The 21235-nt window shown below is 62.0% G+C and overlaps 3 protein-coding genes across 6 annotated transcripts; 2 read left to right on the top strand and 1 right to left on the bottom strand.

Moving 5' to 3' along the window:
* The first annotated feature begins 3232 nt into the window (after positions 1 to 3232).
* Positions 3233 to 8214, top strand: GFUS (GDP-L-fucose synthase). Of its 4 annotated transcripts, none has more exons than XM_072774805.1 (11): positions 3233 to 3381; positions 4169 to 4325; positions 4646 to 4760; positions 5912 to 6040; positions 6140 to 6213; positions 6399 to 6532; positions 6632 to 6696; positions 7038 to 7104; positions 7259 to 7338; positions 7522 to 7621; positions 7887 to 8214. In XM_072774805.1, exons 2-11 carry the CDS (start codon positions 4180 to 4182, stop codon positions 7940 to 7942), a joined length of 966 nt encoding a protein of 321 aa, XP_072630906.1. In that variant the 5' UTR covers positions 3233 to 3381; positions 4169 to 4179; the 3' UTR covers positions 7943 to 8214. The 4 variants fall into 4 exon arrangements, with proteins under 4 accessions (XP_072630906.1, XP_072630908.1, XP_072630909.1 ...); XM_072774807.1 differs by having other exon boundaries at positions 3240 to 3381; positions 7262 to 7338; XM_072774808.1 differs by having other exon boundaries at positions 3241 to 3356; positions 7262 to 7338.
* Positions 8215 to 10998: 2784 nt separating this feature from the next.
* Positions 10999 to 16185, top strand: PYCR3 (pyrroline-5-carboxylate reductase 3). The gene is made up of 6 exons (XM_072774802.1): positions 10999 to 11128; positions 12911 to 12975; positions 13564 to 13743; positions 14052 to 14264; positions 14578 to 14670; positions 14886 to 16185. Exons 1-6 carry the CDS (start codon positions 11029 to 11031, stop codon positions 15066 to 15068), a joined length of 834 nt encoding a protein of 277 aa, XP_072630903.1. The 5' UTR covers positions 10999 to 11028; the 3' UTR covers positions 15069 to 16185.
* Positions 16186 to 16811: 626 nt separating this feature from the next.
* Positions 16812 to 20997, bottom strand: TIGD5 (tigger transposable element derived 5). The gene has a single exon (XM_072774797.1). It carries the CDS (start codon positions 20995 to 20997, stop codon positions 19045 to 19047), a length of 1953 nt encoding a protein of 650 aa, XP_072630898.1. The 3' UTR covers positions 16812 to 19044.
* Positions 20998 to 21235: the final 238 nt, after the last annotated feature.

Here is a 21235-nt window from a genome sequence, read left to right as displayed (position 1 = left end):
TCTCTCTCTCTCTGTGACTATCATGAAAAATAAATAAATAAATATTAAAAAAAATAAAAAATAAAAAAAAATAAAAAAAGAAAGAAGAATTTATGGTCACCAAAAGCCTCCACCTAAATGTGTTAGCAGCTTTTTGTACAACTGCCCCAAACTGGAAACAACCTCAATATCCTTGAGCAGGTGAATGAATACACGGGGTCCCTCCACACCTCGGGGGACAGCACACTTGAGCCTGTGCTGCCATTGTGGGGGGCTGTGGGCCCTCTACCCCCGAAAAGCTGGTCCCCAAAGGCTGCATGTATATAGTTCCATTTGTAGGACATTCTTGACAAGAGGATACCGTCGTGATGGAGACCCGGGGCATGGGGTGTGCATGCAGGACAGGCCCTCCCTGTGGTGCAGCAGGGCTGTGTCCCGGGGCTGGTGGTGGTTACAAGAGTCCGTGTATGTGATAACCTTTCAAAAACTGTACTCCCCCTTCCCCAACAGCAGGGATGCCCGGGCGACTCCGCGGTTGGGCATCTGCCTTGGGCTCAGGGTGTGACCCCGTGGTCCTGGGATCGAGTCCCATGTCGGGCTCCCTGCAGGGATCCTGCTTCTCCCTCTGCCTGTGTCTCTGCCTCTCTCTGTGTGTCTCTCATGAATAAATAAATAAAATCTTTTAAAAATTAAAAAATAAAAAACAGAAAAAATAAAAAAATAAAGCAGTGCTTCTCAAAATAGTTTTTGAAAAAAGAAATCACAAATAACATTTTTTTGGGGTTAAGGATAAAAACATCCCACTCTGACTATTGTGAATAATGCTGCTATGAACATGGTGTACAGATATGTGTTTCAGTTTGTGCTCTCAGTTATTGGGGTGCATACCCAGAAGTGGGATAGGAGTAGCGGCCCCACATCACAGCCCCACTAGCAGGGCGCCAGGGCTCTGAATGTCCACATCCTTGTTAACACTTGTGTTTTCTGTGTTTTTGACACTTGCTATCGTAATGGCATGAGGTGGACATGCATGGTTTTTGAAAGAAATAAAAAGTGTGGTAAGTAATTGCTTTGTGTTACTCAGTAGTCCTCTACTCCATGCTCCCTCATTCCTTGAAGCAGACTCTTCCATAAAATAAATGCTGAGAGAGCACCTGGGTGGCTTAGTGGTTGAGCATCTGCCTTTGGCTCAGGTTGTGATCCTGGGGTCCTGGGATCGAGTCCCACATCGAGCTCCCTGCATGGAGCCTGCTTCTCCATCTGCCTGTGTCTCTGCCTCTCTCTCTGTGTCTCTCATGAATAAATCAAGTCTTTAAAAGGGGGGGTGGGCAGCGGTTTAGCGCCGCCTTCAGCCCAGAGCGTGATCCTGGAGACCCAGGATCCTCTTGCGCCAGGCTCCCTGCACTGGAGCCTGCCTCTCCCTCTGCCTGGGTCTCTGCCTCTCTCTCTCTCTCTCTCTCTCTCATGAATAAATAGATAAAATCTTAAAAAAAAAAAAAAAAGTGGAGAAGCCAGAATGTAAGCTGGAAAACTAGATATATTATTTGTGTCATTTGTTGAGCATTTCATCTGTGCCTGAGATGTGGCCTTGGTTGCCCTGACCAATCATGTTCCTTAAAACAACTCAAAATCACATAGTATGTTCCTTGATTTAGCCCAGAGATACAACATCTTGATGAAATATGGGTCAGTCTTGACCTTGAATGCCTCCCTGCCTAGGACACAGCCAGCAAACAGTGACTACACACTACAAAAGGAACGAGGTTCATGGCAGAGCAGATGTGGAAGTCCCACAGGGAGAACGCAGACAGCAGGTGCTCACCAGCAGAACCCATGCTCTTTCCTAGAAGAGATCAATTTTGGAGTGAGGGAGCCCCGGCTGTTTGAGATGAACTCTTACTGGTCTTATATGATGTTTATAAAGCTTTCCAAACCTCAAAGAGAGCTAAGATGGATAATTCCATTTTCAAAGGGATTTTAAAATAGATTTATTTAATTTTACAGACAATGTTTTTCTAAACTGACAGAAACAGCACGTGAATCACAAAAAAGTAACATTTCAATATATGAGGTTGAAACAAGGAGTGACAAAATGTTTATGTGACCATGAAGAAGAAAATTCTCACAAAAAATAAGCCCAAATGTACCCCTGCACCCCAAAGTTTACAGCAGCAATGCCCACAAGCACCAAACTAGGGAAAGAGCCCAGATGTCCATCAACAGATGAATGGATAGAGATGTGATCTATATATACAACAGAATATTACTCAGTTATTACAAAGAATGAAATCTCAGCCATTTGCAAAGATGTGGATGGAACTAGAGGGTATTACGTTAAGCAGAATAAGCCAATCAGGGAAACAATTACATACGATCTCACATTGATATGCGGAAATTAAGAAACAAAACAGGGCATCATGGGGGAAAGGAGGAAAAAATAAAACAAGACGCTGTCAGAAAGGGAGACAAACCGTAAGAGACACTGAATCCTGGGGAACTGAGGGTTTCTGGAGGGGATGGGGGGACAGGGTGAGAGGGTGACGGGCACTAAGGAGGGCACGTGATGGGATGAGCACTGGGTGCTGTGTGCAGCTCATGAATCACTGACCTCTACCTCTGAAACTAATGATACATTACATGTTAACTAATTGAATTTAAATTAAAAAAAAAAAATTTAAAGCCCAAATGTCAGGCAGCCCCGGTGGCGCAGCAGTTTTGGCGCTGCCTGCAGCCTGGGGCGTGATCCTGGAGACCCGGGATCGAATCCCACGTCGGGCTCCCGGTGCATGGAGCCTGCTCCTCCCTCTGCCTGTGTCTCTGCCTCTCTCTCTGTGTGTGTGACTATCATAAAAAAAAAAACAAAAAAAAAAAACCACGGTTGCGTTTATTTAGAGGGCAGGCCGGTCACCAGGGGGCGACCAAGGGACAGGGCAGGGCTGTCACCGGGCGCCAGGAGCACCCTCCGAGGGGGGCGCCGGCTGCGGCCAGCCCCTCGGTCCCAGCTCTCCTGCCGCTCCCCCATCCTGAGGCTGCTTAGCCCCAGCGCCGCGCGGCCTCCCCTCTGCCACCGCCCACCGCCCACCGCCCACCGTCCCCCGCCGAGAGAACCAGGTCTCCGCCCCGCACCTTACGCAGAGGCCGCGGGATCCGCCCGGCGGAGGCGGAGGCGGAGCCGCGAGAACTACATTTCCCAGGGTGCTGTGCGCTCCAGGGAACTCCACTTCCCAGCAGCGCCCGGGACGCCCCCGAGGACTGCATTTCCCAGAGTGCCGAGGGCGGGCCCGCGGGGCCCTCCGGGTTCCGCCCCCTCCACCTGGCACCCGCGCGCGGCTGGGGAGTCCATCCCCTGCCGGAAGCCGCTCCCGGGCGACGGGCAGGTGGGGCAGGTGGGGCAGGGCGCAGGTGAGGCGGCGCGGGGCGCCTTGGGTCCCCAGGGGAGCCCGGGCCCCGGCCGTTCCGCGGCAGCCGGGGAGTCCTGAGGGGTGTGGGGCTCCGAGGGCGTGGAGGGCCGGGTGGGCAGGGAAGCGGCGTGGGTGCCCGGAGCGCCGCTGCTGGCGTGGGGCCTGCCCCCGGATCAGCGCCAGCCCGCGGGGCCCAGCACACCCTCAGCCCGGGGATGCGGTCCGCGAGGGGTGGCGCCCTGAGGCCTGTGCAGTTCCGAGCCGGAAGCGCCACCTGCCCTGCAGGAGCTCGGCAGGTGAAGGCTCCCCTGGACCAGCTGGCGGTGGCCGGCCCCTGGGCGCTGCCCCTTCCTGGCCTGTGGAGCGTGAGCTTTGGCTGGGAGTAATCTCATGACGGGGGCCAGGAGCCCCCAGCCCCAAGACTGTCAGCCTCCCCTACCTGTCAGCCCCAGGTGTGCTGACTGCCCCCTTCCTTGGGCCAGTGTGGGGCCCAGCCGGCACCAGGCTCCCTTGGCTGGGTGGGAGCCCCTGGCCCCTGTGCAGACCCAGGCAGAGGGCTCCCTAGGCAATGGGACCAGGAGGGGGAGCCTCAGCCCAGATGGGTCTCTGTGGCCCCCAGCAGGCTCTCTCTCCTCCCTGGAGGTCTCATCCTGTTCCACTTGCCACAGGGAACCCTGAGCGAGGCCTTGGACAGTTGCTGTGGCGCCTAGTGCTAAGGGCAGTGACCCCAAGGAGGGGCATCTTCAGGGAGTGGGGTTCCGTCTGCCTCCCACCATTTGTCCCCGCAGGTGCAGCCAACATGAGTGAGCCTGGGGGGTCAGTACGAATCCTAGTGACCGGCGGATCTGGACTGGTGGGCAGAGCCATCCAAAAGGTGGTAGCAGATGGAGCTGGGCTGCCTGGAGAGGACTGGGTGTTCGTCTCCTCCAAGGACGCTGATCTCACGTGAGTGGACCCATCCCTGGAGCAAACCCTCCAGACGCAGAGCTCAAGGCCAGGCCTGTCCCTGAGGCTAGTAGCCTCCTGCCTGGGTCCTCCCCGCCAGGCGGCTGCCCTGGCCTGGGTGTGTGCAGTTCTGCTTCTAGGCAAACATCCTCACATCTCTTCCTGGAAGCCCATGGCTTCGTAACAGCAAGTGCCTGAACTGGCCACTTTCCTTTTTGGCAGTTCTGCCTGCCATCAGACCGCCACCAATACCCCACCCCCAGGGTGCTAGTTCCTTCTCTCAGGCCTCCAGCGGCCTCTGAGAGCCTGGCTCCTCCCAGGGACGCTGCACAGACCCGAGCCCTGTTTGAAAAGGTGCGGCCCACACACGTCATCCACCTTGCTGCAATGGTGGGGGGCCTGTTCCGGAATATCAAGTACAACCTGGACTTCTGGGTGAGTGAGGGCCCCATGGAGCCCTGGGGACTTCTTCCTCGGCTTCCTATGCTTATGTTTTGACCCCAGGAAGTCCCTGAGGGTCCGGCTTGGCACAGCCTGGTGGGGACAGTCCCTGTGGAGCCCCTAATAATCCACACTCGCTTTGTAGGTAGATGGGCCTAGAGGAGGGCCTGGGGGCATTGGCCCAATAGGAAAAGCTGAGGTGGGTTGGGGGAGCTGGGAGAAACCAGTATTTGATGTTTGACCTAGGTAGGGTAGGTTCCTATCCCCTGCACCCTCTGGGCCTCGAGACCTTCCTGCTCCCCAGATCTCTCTGGTCTGGCTGCATTGAACCAGGCTCACCACGCATTCTGGGGTGCAGAAACGTGAGCTGGGTTATGGGCCCGAGGCATCTGGCCTAGGGGTATGGGGTATGGTGGAAGGGGCAGGAGAGCAGGGCTCTGCCTGTGGCCCCTCCTGCCAGGCCGTGCCCCTGAGGGCTGCCCCGCCATCTCTGGGCATCCGGTCTTGGTGTCGTTCAGCCTTGCAGCAGGCACAGGGATGGCAGAGGCTCAGATCAGATTCTGCCCAAGGCCCCTGTCACCCAGGGCTCTCCTTGTCTCAGTAGCAGTCTTCCCAGAAGCCTCCTGGTCCTCATCTCTCCCTCTGCTCAGAGCGGTGCAAATGCCCAGTGTCCTCCCAGGGTCCAGGGAAAAGGAGGGATGGGACTGACCAAGGCCTGTCTGCTACTAGGTGCTGGGTAGGCTCCTCCGGGGTGGAGGAGTGGAGGGCCCCTTCTCCCCATCCCTGCTAGGGCCCGATTGGACCTGCCCTTAGCAACCTGTGTGGGTGAGGTCCAGCTCTGAGCTAGGGGGTGTGGGCCTCTCCTCCAGCCCCCCTCCCAGAGCCCCAGGGAGGAGGAGGGGGAGGGGGGGAAGACAACTGCCTCTAAGGATGTAAGAGGCTTGAGGGGGCCGTGGTTTCTGGAAGGTCTGTGCTGGGAGGTTTCGCCTTGTCCCAGGAAGCAGTTAGGATAAACTGGCTCAGGTGCTGCCCTCGTGGGAGGCGCCAAGTATGTCCTGCTTCAGTCTTTGGAGGAGCAGGTAAGGGCTGGGGTCCTGCCTGGAGGGGCCTGAACTGCCCTGCCCGCCCTTCCCCTCCCGTGCCAGAGGAAAAATGTGCACATCAACGACAACGTCCTGCACTCGGCCTTCGAGGTGGGCGTGCGTAAGGTGGTTTCCTGCCTGTCTACCTGCATATTCCCGGACAAGACCACCTACCCCATCGACGAGACTATGGTGAGGGGTGGGGCTGGGCGGGGTCGGGCGGGGCCGGGGAGGAGCTGGTGGGTCCTGGCAGGGCAGGGCCAGGAAAGCCAAGGCCTCCTGTTCCCCTAGATCCACAATGGGCCACCGCACAACAGCAATTTTGGCTACTCCTACGCCAAGAGGATGATCGACGTGCAGAACAGGTCCTCCGCCCACGCCCCAGCCGAGACCCAACAGGAAAAGGGAGGAAGCCCAGTGGGTTCACCTGGCAGAGGGAATGCCCCCTTCTTTGTGGGCCTCTGGTTTTTCCATCCGGGCGAAGCCGGGGCGGGTGCAGTGGGTCAGTGGTCCCAGGGCAAGGGCCTGAAGAGACGCTATGATTCCGCAGGGCCTACTTCCAGCAGCATGGCTGCACTTTCACTGCCGTCATCCCCACTAACGTCTTTGGGCCCCATGACAACTTCAACATCGAGGATGGCCACGTGCTGCCCGGCCTCATCCACAAGGTGCACCTGGCCAAGAGTGAGTGCCCGCTTGGTGGGGCCCCAGGGCCTCAGCAGGGAGGAGGGGGTGGTGGCTGGCACAGCCTGTCCTGACACCACCCCCTTGCTGATTCTGCAGGCAGCGGCTCTGCCCTGACGGTGTGGGGCACTGGAAAGCCACGGAGGCAGTTCATCTACTCACTGGTTTGTGCAGAATGGTGCCTCGCTCTCCACCCGAATGTTTCCTGGCCTGCCATGCTGGCTGTGGCAGGGCCATAGCGTGAGGGAGCCTGGTAAAGGAGCGGGGGTCCAGGCTGAGCCCCTGGAGGAGCCATCACTGGTCCTCGCTGGGGCCCTATAGGCAGTGGCCAGGTGCAGCACTGAGCAGGGTGTTGGGCTGAGCTGGCTAAGAGCTGCCCAAAGGGAGAAACCTCCAGCCCCAGTGAAGCCTAGGCTGCACCCTCACTGAGCAGGGCATGTAGGAGGGGTGGCACGTGGCCCCATGTGGCCATAACTTGTGGCCTTTGACCCTATTTGACTTCTAGGACCTGGCCCGGCTCTTCATCTGGGTCCTACGGGAGTACAATGAAGTGGAGCCCATCATCCTGTCAGGTGGGCACCCTGTGGCTCCCCGGCCGCTGCAGCAGGGCAAAACCGATGGGTCCTGAGAGCAGCCAGGGTTGGGAGAGAATATCGTGGGGGCTGGATGACGACAAGGCCAGGTGGGGGAGGCCTGACCTGGCTGCTGGTCCCCCGCTTCTTGCAGTAGGCGAGGAGGATGAGGTCTCTATCCAGGAGGCGGCCGAAGCCGTGGTGGAGGCCATGGACTTCCATGGGGAGGTCACTGTATCCTTTGGCTCTGGGGCGGGGCATTGTGGGTCTGACATGCCCAAATGGGTCTCTCCCTGGTAACTGGAGAGGGATGGTGCTCTGACCCCATGGCGCCCCAGGGAAAGGCAGCGGAAGTTCGAGGGCAGGCTGGGGTGGGGCGGGGTACCCCTCCTGCTGTGGCCTTGACTGGGCACCTAGTTTGATACCACCAAGTCAGATGGACAGTTTAAGAAAACGGCCAGTAACGGCAAGCTTCGGACCTACCTGCCTGACTTCCGGTTCACACCCTTCAAGCAGGGTGAGCCCCCTGTCCTCCCATGGCTCTCCCACCCCGTCCCTCAGGACCTCCCAGCCCCTCCTTGGCTTTGGACTGGCCTTGCTTTCCCTACTGGAGCTGGGGACGCCCTGTAGGTTTGGTGTCCAAACCCTTACCGGGGAGGCAGGACACAGAAGAGGTGATTGCGGGTGTCGCTGGGGCCCCTGCCCTCCCCTTCTCCCCCAGGGGAGATCAGGGCAGCCTCAGCCCTCACCTGCCACCACCTGTTACCTGCCTACCTCTGCAGCTGTGAAGGAGACCTGTGCCTGGTTCACCCACAACTACGAACAGGCCCGGAAGTGAGGCAGGCTTCCCGAAGCCCCAGAAGCAGCACCCTCAGACTCTGCGGGAGTGGAGGGCACTGCCTGGCAACTTGGGCCCATGTTCTACTCCTTGGCCAGGGCGGCTCTGGGCATCTGTGCACTGGGCCCACCGTTCATGTCTGTCCTCAGGGAAACCAAGGCCTGGCCAGGCCCAGCACCTTGCTCCCCAAACCAGTCCCGGGGTCCTGAGCGTGGCCCCTCCTGATCCTGTTCTCCCATTCCTTGGGATCTAATAAAGTCCACTTTCCCAGGCGTGGCCCCAGCAGCTCTGTGCCCCCCTGTCCCGCAACACACACACAGGCACTGTCCCCCCTGAGCCTGGTTAGCCCCAGGACCCACCATTCACCTGCTGACTGCTCAGCCCTGCAGAGCTGCTGGGCGAGGGTGGTGGGCTGGCCCTGGAGGAGAAGGGCAGCTGCAGCTGGCAAAGCAGGTGTGCGGGCGAGAGGCAGACAGGCTGCCAGGTAGAGGCGGTGGACAGTCAGCTGGTGGGGGTGCGGGGCAGGGTACCTGGAGCAGTCTCAGCTTCCGCTGCGGCCACAACTTAGCCTTTTCACATGAGGTCCCATGCAGGCCTGGTGACCTGAGCTCCCTGGGCCTACCTGTCAGCACCAGGCCTTTGAGGGACAAAGCTGGTTCTGGATTTGGACCGGCTGAGTAGGCATGTGGATGGATCTCGGGAGGGTGGTGAGCAGGACCCCAGGAGAGAGCTGTACTGGGCCCCTCATCTCCCTAGCCCTCAGGTGGCAGCTTGTGGGCCTGGCCTGCCCTCTCGCCTGGGCGGTAACAGGTGTCACAGAGGAGGGCCTGCTGGGAAGGGGTGCACAGCACAGACTTTCACATTCTCAGCAGGAATCCAGCCAGGTCCCCGGTGCAGCCGGTCAGTGCTGGGGGGTGTGTGCATCGAGGAGCAACCAACTCCAAAGCCCTCAGACACCTTCCCAGGCTCCAGGCCCACCCTTGGGGCCGCTTCCTCTCAGGTCCCCTGCCTCCTGGTCGCCCTCTGTCATCCTCATGATGGTGGCTCTCAGCTTTTTTCTGACCCCAGATGTGCCCGTTGTGTGAACTCTCTCCTCTCAGGCAGTATGCCAGGCACACGCTTCCCACCCCCACCCGTCCCTGTGCCCGGCTGGCCTCTCGGCACTTGTCTCCACCCTCTTTCTCCAGCAAGCTGCAGTGTTTATGCCCTGGGGCTCCCTGGTCAGTGCCTCCCCACCTTTGAGGCCTGGAGCGAAATGTTGGTTTCTTGGAGTGCCTACCCTGCCGTGGAGTCCTGTGTGCTTGCCTGGGGATGCCCGGGAGCCTCTTCCTGGCCCTGGATGCGGAGCTGTTGGACCTGGTCAGCCGCCCTGTGTTCCCTGGTCTCCAGCCCCGGGGAGTGGAGGCTCTGCTCCTGTGGGGTTCCGGGAAGGGGGTGGTGCCTGAGCTGGAGCTTGAGTCAGCCACGTGAGAATATTCAGAGGGAGGCCCAGTGTGGCGGAGAGGCCCGGACACACCTGGCAGGACAGAAACTGGCCATGTGTCCTGCAGTGTGTGTTCATTGCAGGGGGCTGTGTCCCCAGCCAGAATGCAGGTCCCCCAAGTGCGGGCTCAGCTGCCTATAGTCTGCTGCTGTATGGCCTTTATCCCCTGCCCACAGCGGGCTGACCCACCACCAGGGTAGTGTTGAATGAATGAGATTTGATTGTTGAAGAGCTAAGAATGTGTCAAAGTAGAGTTTAGAATAACAAAATATTTTTTAAAAGATTTTATTTGTTCATGAGAGGCAGATAGAGAGAGGCAGAGACACAGGCAGAGGGAGAAACAGGCTCCCTGCAGGGAGCCGGATGCGGGACTCGATCCCAGGACCCTCGGGGTCACACCCTGGGCCAAAGGCAGACACTCAACTGCTGAGCCACCCAGGCGTCTCCAGAATAACAAAACATTTTCAGATGCAATCATAAAGAATACCCTGCAATGTTAGATCTTCAAGCCTCATTGTTCCCGTGTCAATTAAAAATTACAAGTACAGGCAGCCCCCGTGGCATAGCGGTTTAGCTCCGCCTGCAGCCCAGGGTGTGATCCAGGAGACTCGGGATTGAGTCCCAAGTCGGGCTCCGGGCATGGAGCCTGCTTCTCCCTCTGCCTGTGTCTCTGCCTCTCTCTCTGAATAAATAAAAAAAAAATCTTAAAAAAAGAAAATCACAAGTCCTCCCACCCCTACCCTACCCTCTGGTCAGTTTCAAACGGGCTCCTGCGCGGCCGAGCACTCCATCAGCGCCCCCACCCCAGCACCAACAAGGTCTCCGCTGGGGACCCAGGCCTCAGGAAGGCCCCTCCTGCCTTCTCGCAGGATCCAGGCTGGCTGAAGAACTTCGGGTGCAGAGAAGCGACAGGCCGGCTCACACGTTTCAGGGCCTGGAGCCGCTGCAGCTCGCCAGCCCGCCCGGCCCCGCGGCCCTCGCTCCGCAGCTGCCCCCGCCATCAGGCTCCAGGGCCCAGGGCGCCCCGAGGGCGCGGTTCCCGCCGGAGAACCCGGCCCAGGCCGGCGGGCTGCACTCACTCCCCAGCTCCCCAGGCGCCGGCCTTGCGTGCCCGGGTCTTTCACCGGAATCGGGGCGGATGCTCCTTCCCCGGGAGCTCAGCTGCGCAGCGGCCGGCCGCCGGGGCTTTCCGGGACTCCGCCGCGTCCCCGCGGGGACCCCACCGGGCGTGCTCCAGGGCGCGGACCGCCCGGACGCACAGGGCCCCCCACCCTTTCCGGCCCTTCGTTGAACGGAGCCTCTCAAGCTGCCCCTGGGAAAGCAGGGTCCGCCCGGCTCCACGCGGCCCGACCCCTCCACCGCCGCTCCCGCCCTCCGCCCGGGGCCGCGCCTTCCGCGGAGCGCCAGGCCACGCCCACTTCCTCGCGGCGCCCCGCCCCCAGCCTGCGGCACCGCGCCCGCTCGGACCAATAAGCGGCCGGGGTAGGGGCTCGCCGCGGAGCCCGGAAGGGAGTGGGCGGGGCGTGAGGTCCCGGCAGCCAATCGACGGGCGGGGGGGCGCTGCGGCGACATGGGCGGGGCCAGGTCAGGCCGCGGTGAAGACATGGCGGCGGCGGCGGCGCTTGGTCCGGGTCCGCTCCGCGTGGGCTTTGTGGGCGCGGGACGTATGGCCGAGGCCATCGCGCAGGGCTTCATCCGAGCAGGTGGGGCGCCGCGGGCGTGGGGCGCGTGGGTCCCCGGGCCTGGGAGCCAGCGGGCGTCCCACGCCGGCCGGGTGTACGCGGGAAGGGCTCACCTGTCCGGAGCTCACCTGCCGGGAGCTCACTTGCCCGGAGCTCACCTGCCGGGAGCTCACCTGCCCGGAGGTCACCTGCCCGGAGCTCACCTGCCCGGGGCTCACCTCCTAGAGCTCACCTGCGCGGAGCTCACCTGCTCGGAGCTCACCTGCCCGGAGCTCACGTCCCGGAGCGGAGGCTCTGGGCGGGGGTCACCAGGGAGCCCTCCGCGGGGAGTGGTAAGGGCGCAGCAGGACCACCTCTCCTTCGCTGGGCACGGCAGCAGGGTGCGCGTGGGGCGCCAGGGCTGCTTGTCCCGGTGAGCCGCGTGCCCACCGCCAGCGCTTGCGACGTGGGTGGTCCAAGCCTAGGGTGCTGCGAGTTTGTAGAATAAGATTTTGAGTTTGGAAGATTTACGAGAACGTAACATATTTTAGTAATTTTTAATGCTGATTAAAACTGATATATTCTGTATTTTGTTTACATGGGGTTAAATAAAATATATTACAATTAACTTTACCTTTTTTTTCTTACTTGCTTTTAACATGGCAACTAGAAAGTGTGAAGCTGGGTCTTTGGTCCCAGTAGTATTGTTCTTGGACGGTGCTACCTTTGCCCCCGGGGATCTCCCACCAACTTCTGGTTTCCTTCCGGCCTCGGGTGGTTTGACCTTCGAGACTCTGATTCTGTTTCCGATGTGATGTGTGCAGCAGCTGCACCCCTTGGCGGGCTGCAGGCGTGGTCCACCTCCTGATGGGCATGGGCGGGGGATGGTTCTTCATCCTTCACACCGTAGGGTGTTGAGCTACCTTCCTGGTCTGTCCCCCCTTGATGTTGGTAGCACCCCCCAGTTAGGACAGCCGGAACTGTCTCGAGGTTGCACACGTGCCCTGGGGCCTGGAGGCCAGGACCTCCCTGGGGGAGAACGGTTGGTTCACGGTGAGGCACGTCCTAGTCTTACTCCAGGGGATTTGGAAACCGTCATGTGTAGATTCTGGGCTGGCTTTCTGCCGTCCTCCACAGTCACGGTCCAGAAGGGTGAAAATCATCAGAAAATAGTTTATGGCAAGTCTCAGGTGCTTTAGGTGTACAACTCTGCAGTATCACCTTCCTCCCAGGGCTGTGCAGGTTCACCATACTCCGCGTAGGCACACCTGGAGGTGGTCGCTGTCACAACTCACTGGCTCGGTGTTCGGGTTGTGGGGCGCACTTCTGCCTTCCTGGTAGACCTTACAGAAGTGTAATCTCCCCAGCCCTGCACCCCACAAATGCAGATAATTTCTACCAAATGGGGATTTAGCCCCTGCTTGGACATCCCAACACAGACACACACCCCACTCCCAGGGAAGCTCAGCACCTACTGGGCCTCCCTCCCCACCCTGCCCCGGCTCTGTCCCCGCCTTCCTGTCCCCAGAGGCACAGGCCCCTGAGATGGAGTCCTCATGAGACTAGGCAAGCTCTGGGCCCCTGTGTCTAGCAGAGCCTCTGGACTCGGCAGCAGCAGAGAATGGAGCGGAGTGCCTGGTCCCGGCTGCACGCAGCACCCCTGCCAATCACTTGGGTTCTTACAGAGCGTCAGGCCAGCTGGGGCCAGGATGGCCTGGGCATGGCTGAGCAGAAGCCAGTAAGGGGCAGCCAGGCTGGTTCCTGCTCTTCTTTCCTTCCACTCCACATCCTCACCGACCCTTCTGCTTTTGCCTTTCTCTCCAGGAAAAGTAGAAGCTCAGCACATAGTGGCCAGTGCACCGAGTGACAGGAACCTCTGCCACTTCCAGGTGGGCTGGGCCTCAGCTCTTCTGCATTGAGGCTGTCCTGGGGGGTTCATGGAGGCTCTTGGCTCCTGAGACAGTTCTTGGGTCCAGGGAAGTGCTGCTTGTTAATTAATTAATTAATTAATATTATTATTATTATTTTAGTGCTGCTTGTTTAGGTAAACTTTTGAGACTGGCTGGGCTGGGGAAGAGGAGGTCAGGTCAAAGACCAGAAGGAAAGTCGAGGTTGTGGGGGATGCTAGGACAGAGTAAAGGGGGTATGTGTGCATGTGCAGAGTAAAGGGGGTATGTGTGCATGTGCATGTACATACACACACGTGTACCCATGCATTGGGTTGGGCAGAGACGGTTGTGGGCACTAACTGGGGTCAGAGGGCATGAGGAAGTGCTGACGTCAGGGGTCAGGGGTCCTGAGCCAGACGGATGGTCTGGGTGAGTCTTAGGCAGTGGGAGTGGGGGTGGTGCAGGCATTCGCAATGGGAGAGACCCACGGGGACCCCTGGGGCTGCAGGGTGGCCTCCCGCGGGAAGTGCCACAGTCTGGGAGGCCGTCCCACTTACCCCAGCCCTGATCCCACTGTCACCATTGCAGGCTCTGGGCTGCCAGACCACCCACTCCAACCAGGAGGTTCTGCAGAGCTGCTTGCTGGTCTTCTTTGCTACCAAGCCCTATGTCCTGCCAGCTGTCCTGGCAGAGGTGGCCTCTGTGGTAACCACTGAGCACATCTTGGTGTCTGTGGCTGCTGGAGTGTCTCTGAGCACCCTGGAGGAGGTGAGTGGCCTGTGGGGTTGTGTGGGAGCTGAGGCTCTGAGCCCAGAGTCCGTTCTGCTGGCCAGACTCTGTTTCCCACCCCTTGCCATCCCACACTGGTGCCCTTGAGGAAGGTGAGATGGGTGAAGCATGTGATGGCCTCCCGGACAACCTGGAGAGGTGGCCAGTGGCCCAGGGGGCTGGGCTTCCCTATCCTGCTGGCACCATACCCAGGACACAGGGGAGGGAGCCCGCAGCTGGCTGAGGCCTGGGCCTGCCTGGGGGCGCCGCTTGCACATGTCCCCTGACCCCCGCTTCTCTCTGACCAGCTGCTGCCGCCGACCACACGGGTGCTACGAGTCTCACCCAACCTGCCCTGCTTGGTTCAGGAGGGGAGTGTGGTGATGGCGCGGGGCCGCCACGCTGGAAGCAGCGAGGCCAAGCTTTTGCAGACCCTGCTGGAGGCCTGCGGGCAGTGCGAGGAGGTGCCTGAGGCCCACATGGACATCCACACCGGCCTCAGTGGCAGCGGTGTGGCCTTTGTGAGTGTTATCTCATCTGCTACCCCCCAGGCCAGCCCTTGGCGAAGCGGAGACTTTCCAAGTCTCTTCAAGGACTCTGGCCTTTGGGATTCGAGGACTCGGCTCCCGGGCTGCCTGTGAGCTCTCCTCTCTGCTACATCACTGCCTTCCTGGGATGCTCCAGGCAGACCCCGGGGCTCGAGCCTCCGCCGTCGTTCCTGCACTGGTGGCCAGTGCTCTGGGCCGGGTTCCTCGGGGTTCCAGGCATTCTGCAGACTGGGTGCTTTGTCCAGGGGAGTGCTGGCTCTGACGGTCCTACCCCCCACTGGGACAGGTGTGTACCTTCTCCGAAGCCCTGGCCGAAGGTGCCATCAAGATGGGCATGCCCAGTGGCCTGGCCCACCGCATTGTTGCTCAGACCCTGCTGGTGAGTGAGGGCAGCCCCAGCGGGGTCGTGTGTAAAGGGACGGGCTGGCATGTCTCCCGGGAGCAGCGGGAAGGGAGACAGCAGGCCCAGGAAGCCCGCATCAAGATCTGGGATGGGGGCAGTGGACACATGATGAAGCAGGCTACACAGTGGGGCTGAGCTGGAGAGGGAGCTGCCCGGGTCCCTGCAGTCACCCCTGGTGCCCCTCTCCCCAGGGGACAGCCAAGATGTTGCAGCAGAAGGAACAGCACCCGGCTCAGCTGCGGACAGACGTGTGCACGCCGGGCGGCACCACCATCTATGGGCTCCACGCCCTGGAGCAGGGGGGGCTGCGGGCAGCCACCATGAGCGCCGTGGAGGCTGCCACGTGCCGGGCCAGGGAGCTCAGCAAGAAGTAGGGAAAGGCCCTGGACGTGGGCTGCCCCGGCCCCTCCTCCCCGCCCCTTCCCGAGGACTGCAGCCCTCCCACCATGCAGGGGCTTCTTGCCTGCCCCCATCCCGAGCTCCACATGAGGAAGTGGGAAGGGACAGGACTGGAGGGGCTCACAGGCGGTGGCCCACCATCATGGGTGACTCGGGGTTGTGGGGCCTGAGCGTGAGCACTGCTGGCGGCTGCGGGGCAGGAGCAGGGCAGCTGCTGGGGCATCGGTAGCCTTTCCAACAGCTACATAACTGCAGCCAGCTCACGGGGTGGGGGACGTGGAGACTGGCTCCTCAGTGAAGCCAGCAGGGGTCTTGCCCCTGGGTTGACCTGCCATGGGGTGGGGCCACCCACGGGGAGCTGGGCCCCGACCCCGCCAGCCTCTGAGAAGAAAACACAGCTGGCCACTCTTTCTCTGGCTGAGGAGCTGAGGGTCCTTCCCCTGGGGAGCCCACCCCAACAGAGGCCCGGGCCCAGGGTTTGCGCAGCACTGGTCGGCAGCAGGTCCCTGAAGGGCCCCGCTGGCTGCAGAGCCAGGACTTGGCTTCAGCTGGGTGTGGGCCCCCTCCCCCAGCTAAGCTCCAGGCAAGTGGCAGGTGGAGCCGGCCGTGACGACCCTTCCATGGGTCGTCCTGGCGGGTCTCCTGGCCTGGCCTCCGACTACTAGACATGGCTCTTCAGCACATCCCTGAATGGAGCAACCGGCCGGGAAAGCCAGGAACTCAGGTCCCCAACCAAAGGCACGATCTCCCCGCCCACCCTGCCCCCGAGGTTCACCGGAGCCTCCCCACCCTACAAAGGCCCTGAAGTGCCGTACCAGCATATGCTGAGACGAGGCCAGCCACGCGAGAGCCAGGCTGCCCCCAGTGGACCAGCTGAGACTTGAAGCCAATCCGTCCCATCCGTAGCTGGCTGATGGCACCCCTGCTGCAGTGCTCTTCGTGCTCAGGCCCCTGCCCCCATCCCGAGCCTCCAGCCCGTCCTCCCCCTTCCATCCTTCGTTAGCCATTTGGCCCTTCCACCTGTTAGGCCAGCCTGAGGCCACGTCCACACCTGATGTATCCGTGAGATGGGAATAAAGACACTGTCCAGTAGCACCGAGTGACCGAGATTTGGGCTGATAAAGGGCCTGGAAGCACATGTCAGCTGGGGCTCAGGCAGACCTGGGAGCTGGTAGGTGCCAGGGGTGGGGCGAGGTTGTCCTGGCTGCGCAGCACCATCAGCTCTGGGATGGTGGAGTGGCTTCCTCCCGACGCCAATGCCGCCTTCCACTGTGTTGGGTTCAGCATTGCCTCCTCCCGTACGGTCCCTGGGAACCCGGTGGGTGGGCTTGTGGGGCAGGTGCGCATGGGCAGGCTGCTTGCCGAGTAGAGGTGCCTCTGTGAGCCCCCGGCCCAGCTGGAAGGGCGCTGGGGCCAGGACAGTGGCTTTGGGGGTCAGGGTTGCAGCCTGACCACAGTGCTAAAATTACTTTTTCAGGAGACCGGTGGATATAATTTCTCATCAATTTATATTTTCCTGACTTTTTCAAAATCTGAGGTTCTAGGCATTGGATCAAATGTTACAAAGATAAGACTCTAGGGGTACCTGGTTGGCTGAGGCAGCAGAGCATGAAACTTGATCCTCGGGGCCACAAGTTCAGCCCATTTGGTGTAGAGGTTATTGAAGTAGTAAGCCGAAACTCAAAAAATATATTAAGACTTTAGGAAAAGGATGCATGTGACGTTGACACGAACCTTTATTATAAAGCACGTGGGGCCCACCTGATTGGGCCACCCCCCTACCAGCAAGGGTGGGTGTGAAAAGGCCCTGAGCCAAGCATGCACCCTCAAAGCCCATGGTCCTCTCAAGGACACGCCCCTGGATCAGCCTCACCTGTGGGCACCCTTATCTGGGGACCAAGAGTGCCCGACCCCGGCCCTGGGCTCCCCGCAGCAATCCTGGCGTGTGGGCTGGGGGACCCCGCAGGGTGTGCTCTTCCCCTCAGCTCGTGCGGACATTGCACCTGCCGCCCAAGGGACGTCTGGGTCGCTTCCCAGGCATGCAGCCCCCCTGGGCAAGGCCATGCGTCTCAGACTGGCTCCCTCCTGGTTGCAGCGTGGTCTCATCCCCCTGAAACATGCAGGTCAAGAGGGGTTTAGCAGAAGCCTGGACGCCCACCAGGCCTCCATTCCCAGGCCCCTGCCAAGCCCACTGGAGGCCCTAACCACGACCCTGACCAAGAGCAGATCTTTGCTGCTTTGAATATTCAGCCATTCCATGGAGATACACTCGGGGGCCCCAGATGCCCCTGCCTAGCGCCCTTGGGGGCCTGGGAGCTGCTCTCCAGTGGGCAGGCCCGGCGGGGCGGAGGCCAGGCGCCCCAGCCCTAGGGCCCTGAGCTGCCATCAGGTAGTAGGAGATGTGAGACTGCCTGAAGCCCTGAGCCAGCCACAGACGCCTGGAGCTCCTCTAGGGGTGCAGGCTCCACACAGCTGTTGAGTGGACGGGCTCCGGCTGGGGGCTGCTGCCCTGGCCTGGCTACCCAAGCCTTGCTTCCCCCGCTCCCAAATTCTTCACACCCTCCCTCAGCTTTGATTTGAGCCATATGTATGGTGTGCGCGCGCGCGCGCACACACACACACACACACTCTCTCACTTTTTGCCTAGGGACGGTTCCCAGAACAGTTTGCTCTCAGACTAGTGGGGAAGTTGCTCTGGGGGCTCCCTCCAGCTGCCTCGCCGGTGCGTGGCCGGCTACGCCTCTGCAGTCTCGGGCTGGCTGGGGGGTGCGGGGCAGGAGGGGTGGAGAGCAGGCAGGGCCCCTGCCTTTCACAAGGGCTCCGGGCAGCACCTCTCCAGAGGCCACGGCTCTCCACAGGTGCCCCTGGGTCGCAGAGCAGCAGCAGGACTCTGAAACCCCCGCTGGGCAGCAACACATGGACACCTCCCTCCTCCTCTCAACCTGAGCCACCCAAAGCCCAACTGCCGGAGGCTCTGGGAACAGCTCCTGAGCCACACGCTCGGCAGTGCCAGCAGAGGTGGGGCAGCGGTGGAGGGGAACTAAGGCACTGGAGGTCGTCCCGGTGTGGCTGGCAGGACCCCAGGCCCGCTCCGGGGAGACGGCACGGCTCTGGGCCCTGGGCTGCACCAAGTGCGCTGTGGCCGGCCCAGGGAGCTCACTCCTTCATTGGTCAAGTCACCAGGGCCCAAGGGTACAAGGTTGCTAACCCCATTGAATAAGAGGTTTGGAATGCAATTTTCTTAAGGAAAACTAACAATCCCAGTGGAACAGAAATCTGTGCTCCAAGCTGCATCCAGAACCTCCCACTCCCCACTTGCTGGCCGCCATCGTCCCCAGTCCCTACAGAGCCAACCTCCAAGGCCAGCTGCAGGCTGTGGAGAGATACCACCGTGGCCCCCAGGAAGGAGATCTGTAAAAACAGGTAATGTGTTAAAAACCCAACTGGAGACACGTGCTTCCGCATGGAGAGGGCTGCAGGGCTGTAGCACACGGACCGTGAGATAGCAGGGCTCGACTTACAGGAGTGCTGGGCCCTTGTCCAATGCACAGGATGGGCCACCCGGGAGGAAGGCAGGAGGTACAGAAAGGCGCACAAGGGCCAGGGCGGGAACACGGGAAACTGCTCCGGTAAGTGCGTGGGTGTGGCAAGGGACCCTGGCTGAAACCACAGACCCTACGAGTGTGCTTGCCCAGAGAGGATGGAGGACGTGTGTGAGCCCGGGACCCCTCTGCTACGTCCCCCTCCAGAGAACGGGGACGAGTGGAGCGGGATGACCTTTCACCAACGGAGCCCCTACAAGCCAGCCTGGGGACTGGGATCCCTGTAGCCCCGAGCCACGGGGTAGGCCATCTCAGGGTAGGAAAGAGAGGAAATGGAAGACTGTGCGTATCCCCTCCCTCCAAGTGCAGCAGGAGAACAGCCACCGGGGGGCCACTCAGGTGGGCCTGGTCACACCCCATCTTCAGGGACTGCAGGAGAGGGACTGATGCCCCCCAGCCTCCGAGCCATGCTGATCAGTGAACGCAGCTGCACCAGCTTCGGCGGCCCCACCTCCCGAGGGTCCTGATTCTCCAGCCACCGAAGAGCTGTCTCCAGACCCCGGACAGCCTCCCCGGCAGTGGGCACGGCAGCCTCCTCCTCCTCCTCTGCACCCCCCATGACAGAGGGTAGGCTGGCCGGGGGTGGAGGAGCAGCAGGGGCCAGTACAGGGGGCCGGCCAGGGCCTGCCTCCTCTCTGCAGCTGTCGGGCAGCCCCCCGTCATCGTCCAGATGCAGCCACTTGGCCACCTCCTCGGGCGCCAGGCGCTTGTAGGCCAGGGCCGCCAGGTGCGTGAGGTCGCTGAGCACCCGGCTGTGCTCTGCAGCCTCCTCGGCCTGGCTGGCCGGCTGCCCCCCAACACACTCCCCGGCCGGCCGGGGCTCGAAGGCCGCCCGCAGGCCCAGCAGCCAGCACCGCTCAATGCTGCCTGCCTGCACCAGGTCCCAGGAGAGGCCGGCCAGGTAGAGCATGTCCTTGAGCATGAAGCTGCGCATGAAGTCCAACGGGGAGCCCCCGGCGCAGGACACGGCTAGCCGCAGCAGCTCCCGTTTGTACAGCTGCTTGAAGGCAGCCACGACGCCCTGCTCCAGCGGGGCAGGGATGTGAGCCCGGCTGCTGCCCTTGGACAGGAATAGCACCCGGACTGCGCCATCCGGGGTCTGCAGCTCCTCCGGGGGGCTGAGGGGCTCAGGCCGACAGCGCCAGAGGGCGTCCTCGCTCTCCTCCAGGGCGGGCATCCTGGCCGCTGGGCTCGGGCAGGGCGGGTGGGCGACCAGCAGGACGGCCTTCTGCTGCAGGCAGCTGCGGCGCAGATAGCGCCGGACCCCAGGGACGAACTCCTCGAAGAACCAGCCCCGCAGCAGCGGGCGGCTGAGCCAGGCGTCCGGGCTGTAGCGGTAGGAGGCCGGGAACTTGTCCTGGTTGTGGTGGCGCAGGCTCGGCGGGTCTGGCAGCTGCCCGATGACCAGCGGCTTCAGCTTGTGGCTGCCCGTCAGGTTGGCGGCCAGCAGCACGGTCACCCGGTCGCCGCGCCCGCGCCGCCCGCAGCCGCCCGCGCCGGGGTCCCCTGCGCCCAGGGGCGCCGCCTGCTCCGGAAGCAGCTTCCAGTAGAGGCCGGTGACGTTGGCGTTGTAGATCTGCTCGTCGCCGTAGCCGCCCTCGGCGGGGGGCGGCGGGGCGGGGGCCCGGGCGGCCGGGGAGCCGGGGCCGGGGCCTGGGGGCGGCGCGGGCTCCTGCTTGACGGGCGGGCCCGGCGCGGGGCCGGCGGCCAGGGGCTCGGCCTCGCCGTAGATGCGCTGGCTGGAGATGCCGTGGCGCTTCTGCCAGCGCCAGAACCAGCCGTGGCTGGCCTTGAAGGTGCACTCGGGCCCGTAGATCTGGCGCGCGAAGGCCTCGGCCTGCGCCTGGATGAGCGGCCCAGACAGCGGCACGCCGTGCTGGCGCAGCGCCACGAACCACGAGTAGACGGCGCGGTCGATCTCCTCCTCGTTGGCGAGCCGCATCTTCTTGCGCTGCGTGCCCACCTCGCCACCCAGCTGCTCCAGGAACCAGCGCAGCTTGGGCTCGTCCTTGAGCCAGCCGCGCAGCGTGCCGCCCGGCACCCCGAAGTCCCGGCACACGCTGGCCTGCCGCTCGCCGCCCTTGACGCGCTCGATGGCCTGCAGCTTGTCCTTGATGGAGTAGGCCTTGCGGAAGGCCATCTTCACGGCCACGCGGGGCCGCGGCCCGGGCGCTGGGGGCGGCGGCCGCGCGGCGGGGGCCGGGGTGGGCGCGGGGAGCCGCGGCGGCTGCGCGGGGCGCCCGGGCGGGGCATGGCGGCCGCGGCGCGGAGCGGGACCGGCCGGGGGACCCGCGGGGTACATGGCGGCGGCGGCGGGGGCGGCGGCGGCGGCGGCGGCGGCGGGGGCGGGGGCGCGGGGGCCACACGCCCCGCCGGCCGGCCGCGCGGGGCGGGGCGGGGCGCTGGGGGCGGGGCCGGCCGGGCCCTCCCCTTTGTCTCGCCAGCTCTGGGGGCGCAGGCGCGGAGGCCCCGCCGCCCGGCCCCGCCCCGCGCCCCGGCCCCGCCCCGCGCCTCGGCCCCGCCCCGCTCGCCCTATGGCC

Source organism: Canis lupus, chromosome 14, assembly GCF_048164855.1.
Source record: "Canis lupus baileyi chromosome 14, mCanLup2.hap1, whole genome shotgun sequence".
Lineage (NCBI taxonomy): Eukaryota > Metazoa > Chordata > Mammalia > Carnivora > Canidae > Canis > Canis lupus.
This window is presented reverse-complemented; position numbering and strand designations above follow the sequence as displayed.

What these genes read in the sequence shown, in the direction of transcription:
- GFUS (XM_072774805.1), top strand. Translation starts at nt 4,180, where the DNA reads ATGAGTGAGCCTGGGGGGTCAGTACGAATCCTAGTGACCGGCGGATCT. An exon ending in CAAGGTGCACCTGGCCAAGA is followed by an intron (nt 6,533 to 6,631) that starts GTGAGTGCCCGC and finishes CTGATTCTGCAG; the next exon opens with GCAGCGGCTCTGCCCTGACG. An exon ending in GTTCACACCCTTCAAGCAGG is followed by an intron (nt 7,622 to 7,886) that starts GTGAGCCCCCTG and finishes CTACCTCTGCAG; the next exon opens with CTGTGAAGGAGACCTGTGCC.
- PYCR3 (XM_072774802.1), top strand. Translation starts at nt 11,029, where the DNA reads ATGGCGGCGGCGGCGGCGCTTGGTCCGGGTCCGCTCCGCGTGGGCTTT. An exon ending in GCAGGGCTTCATCCGAGCAG is followed by an intron (nt 11,129 to 12,910) that starts GTGGGGCGCCGC and finishes CTTTCTCTCCAG; the next exon opens with GAAAAGTAGAAGCTCAGCAC. An exon ending in CTCTGAGCACCCTGGAGGAG is followed by an intron (nt 13,744 to 14,051) that starts GTGAGTGGCCTG and finishes CTCTCTGACCAG; the next exon opens with CTGCTGCCGCCGACCACACG.
- TIGD5 (XM_072774797.1), bottom strand. Translation starts at nt 20,997, where the DNA reads ATGTACCCCGCGGGTCCCCCGGCCGGTCCCGCTCCGCGCCGCGGCCGC.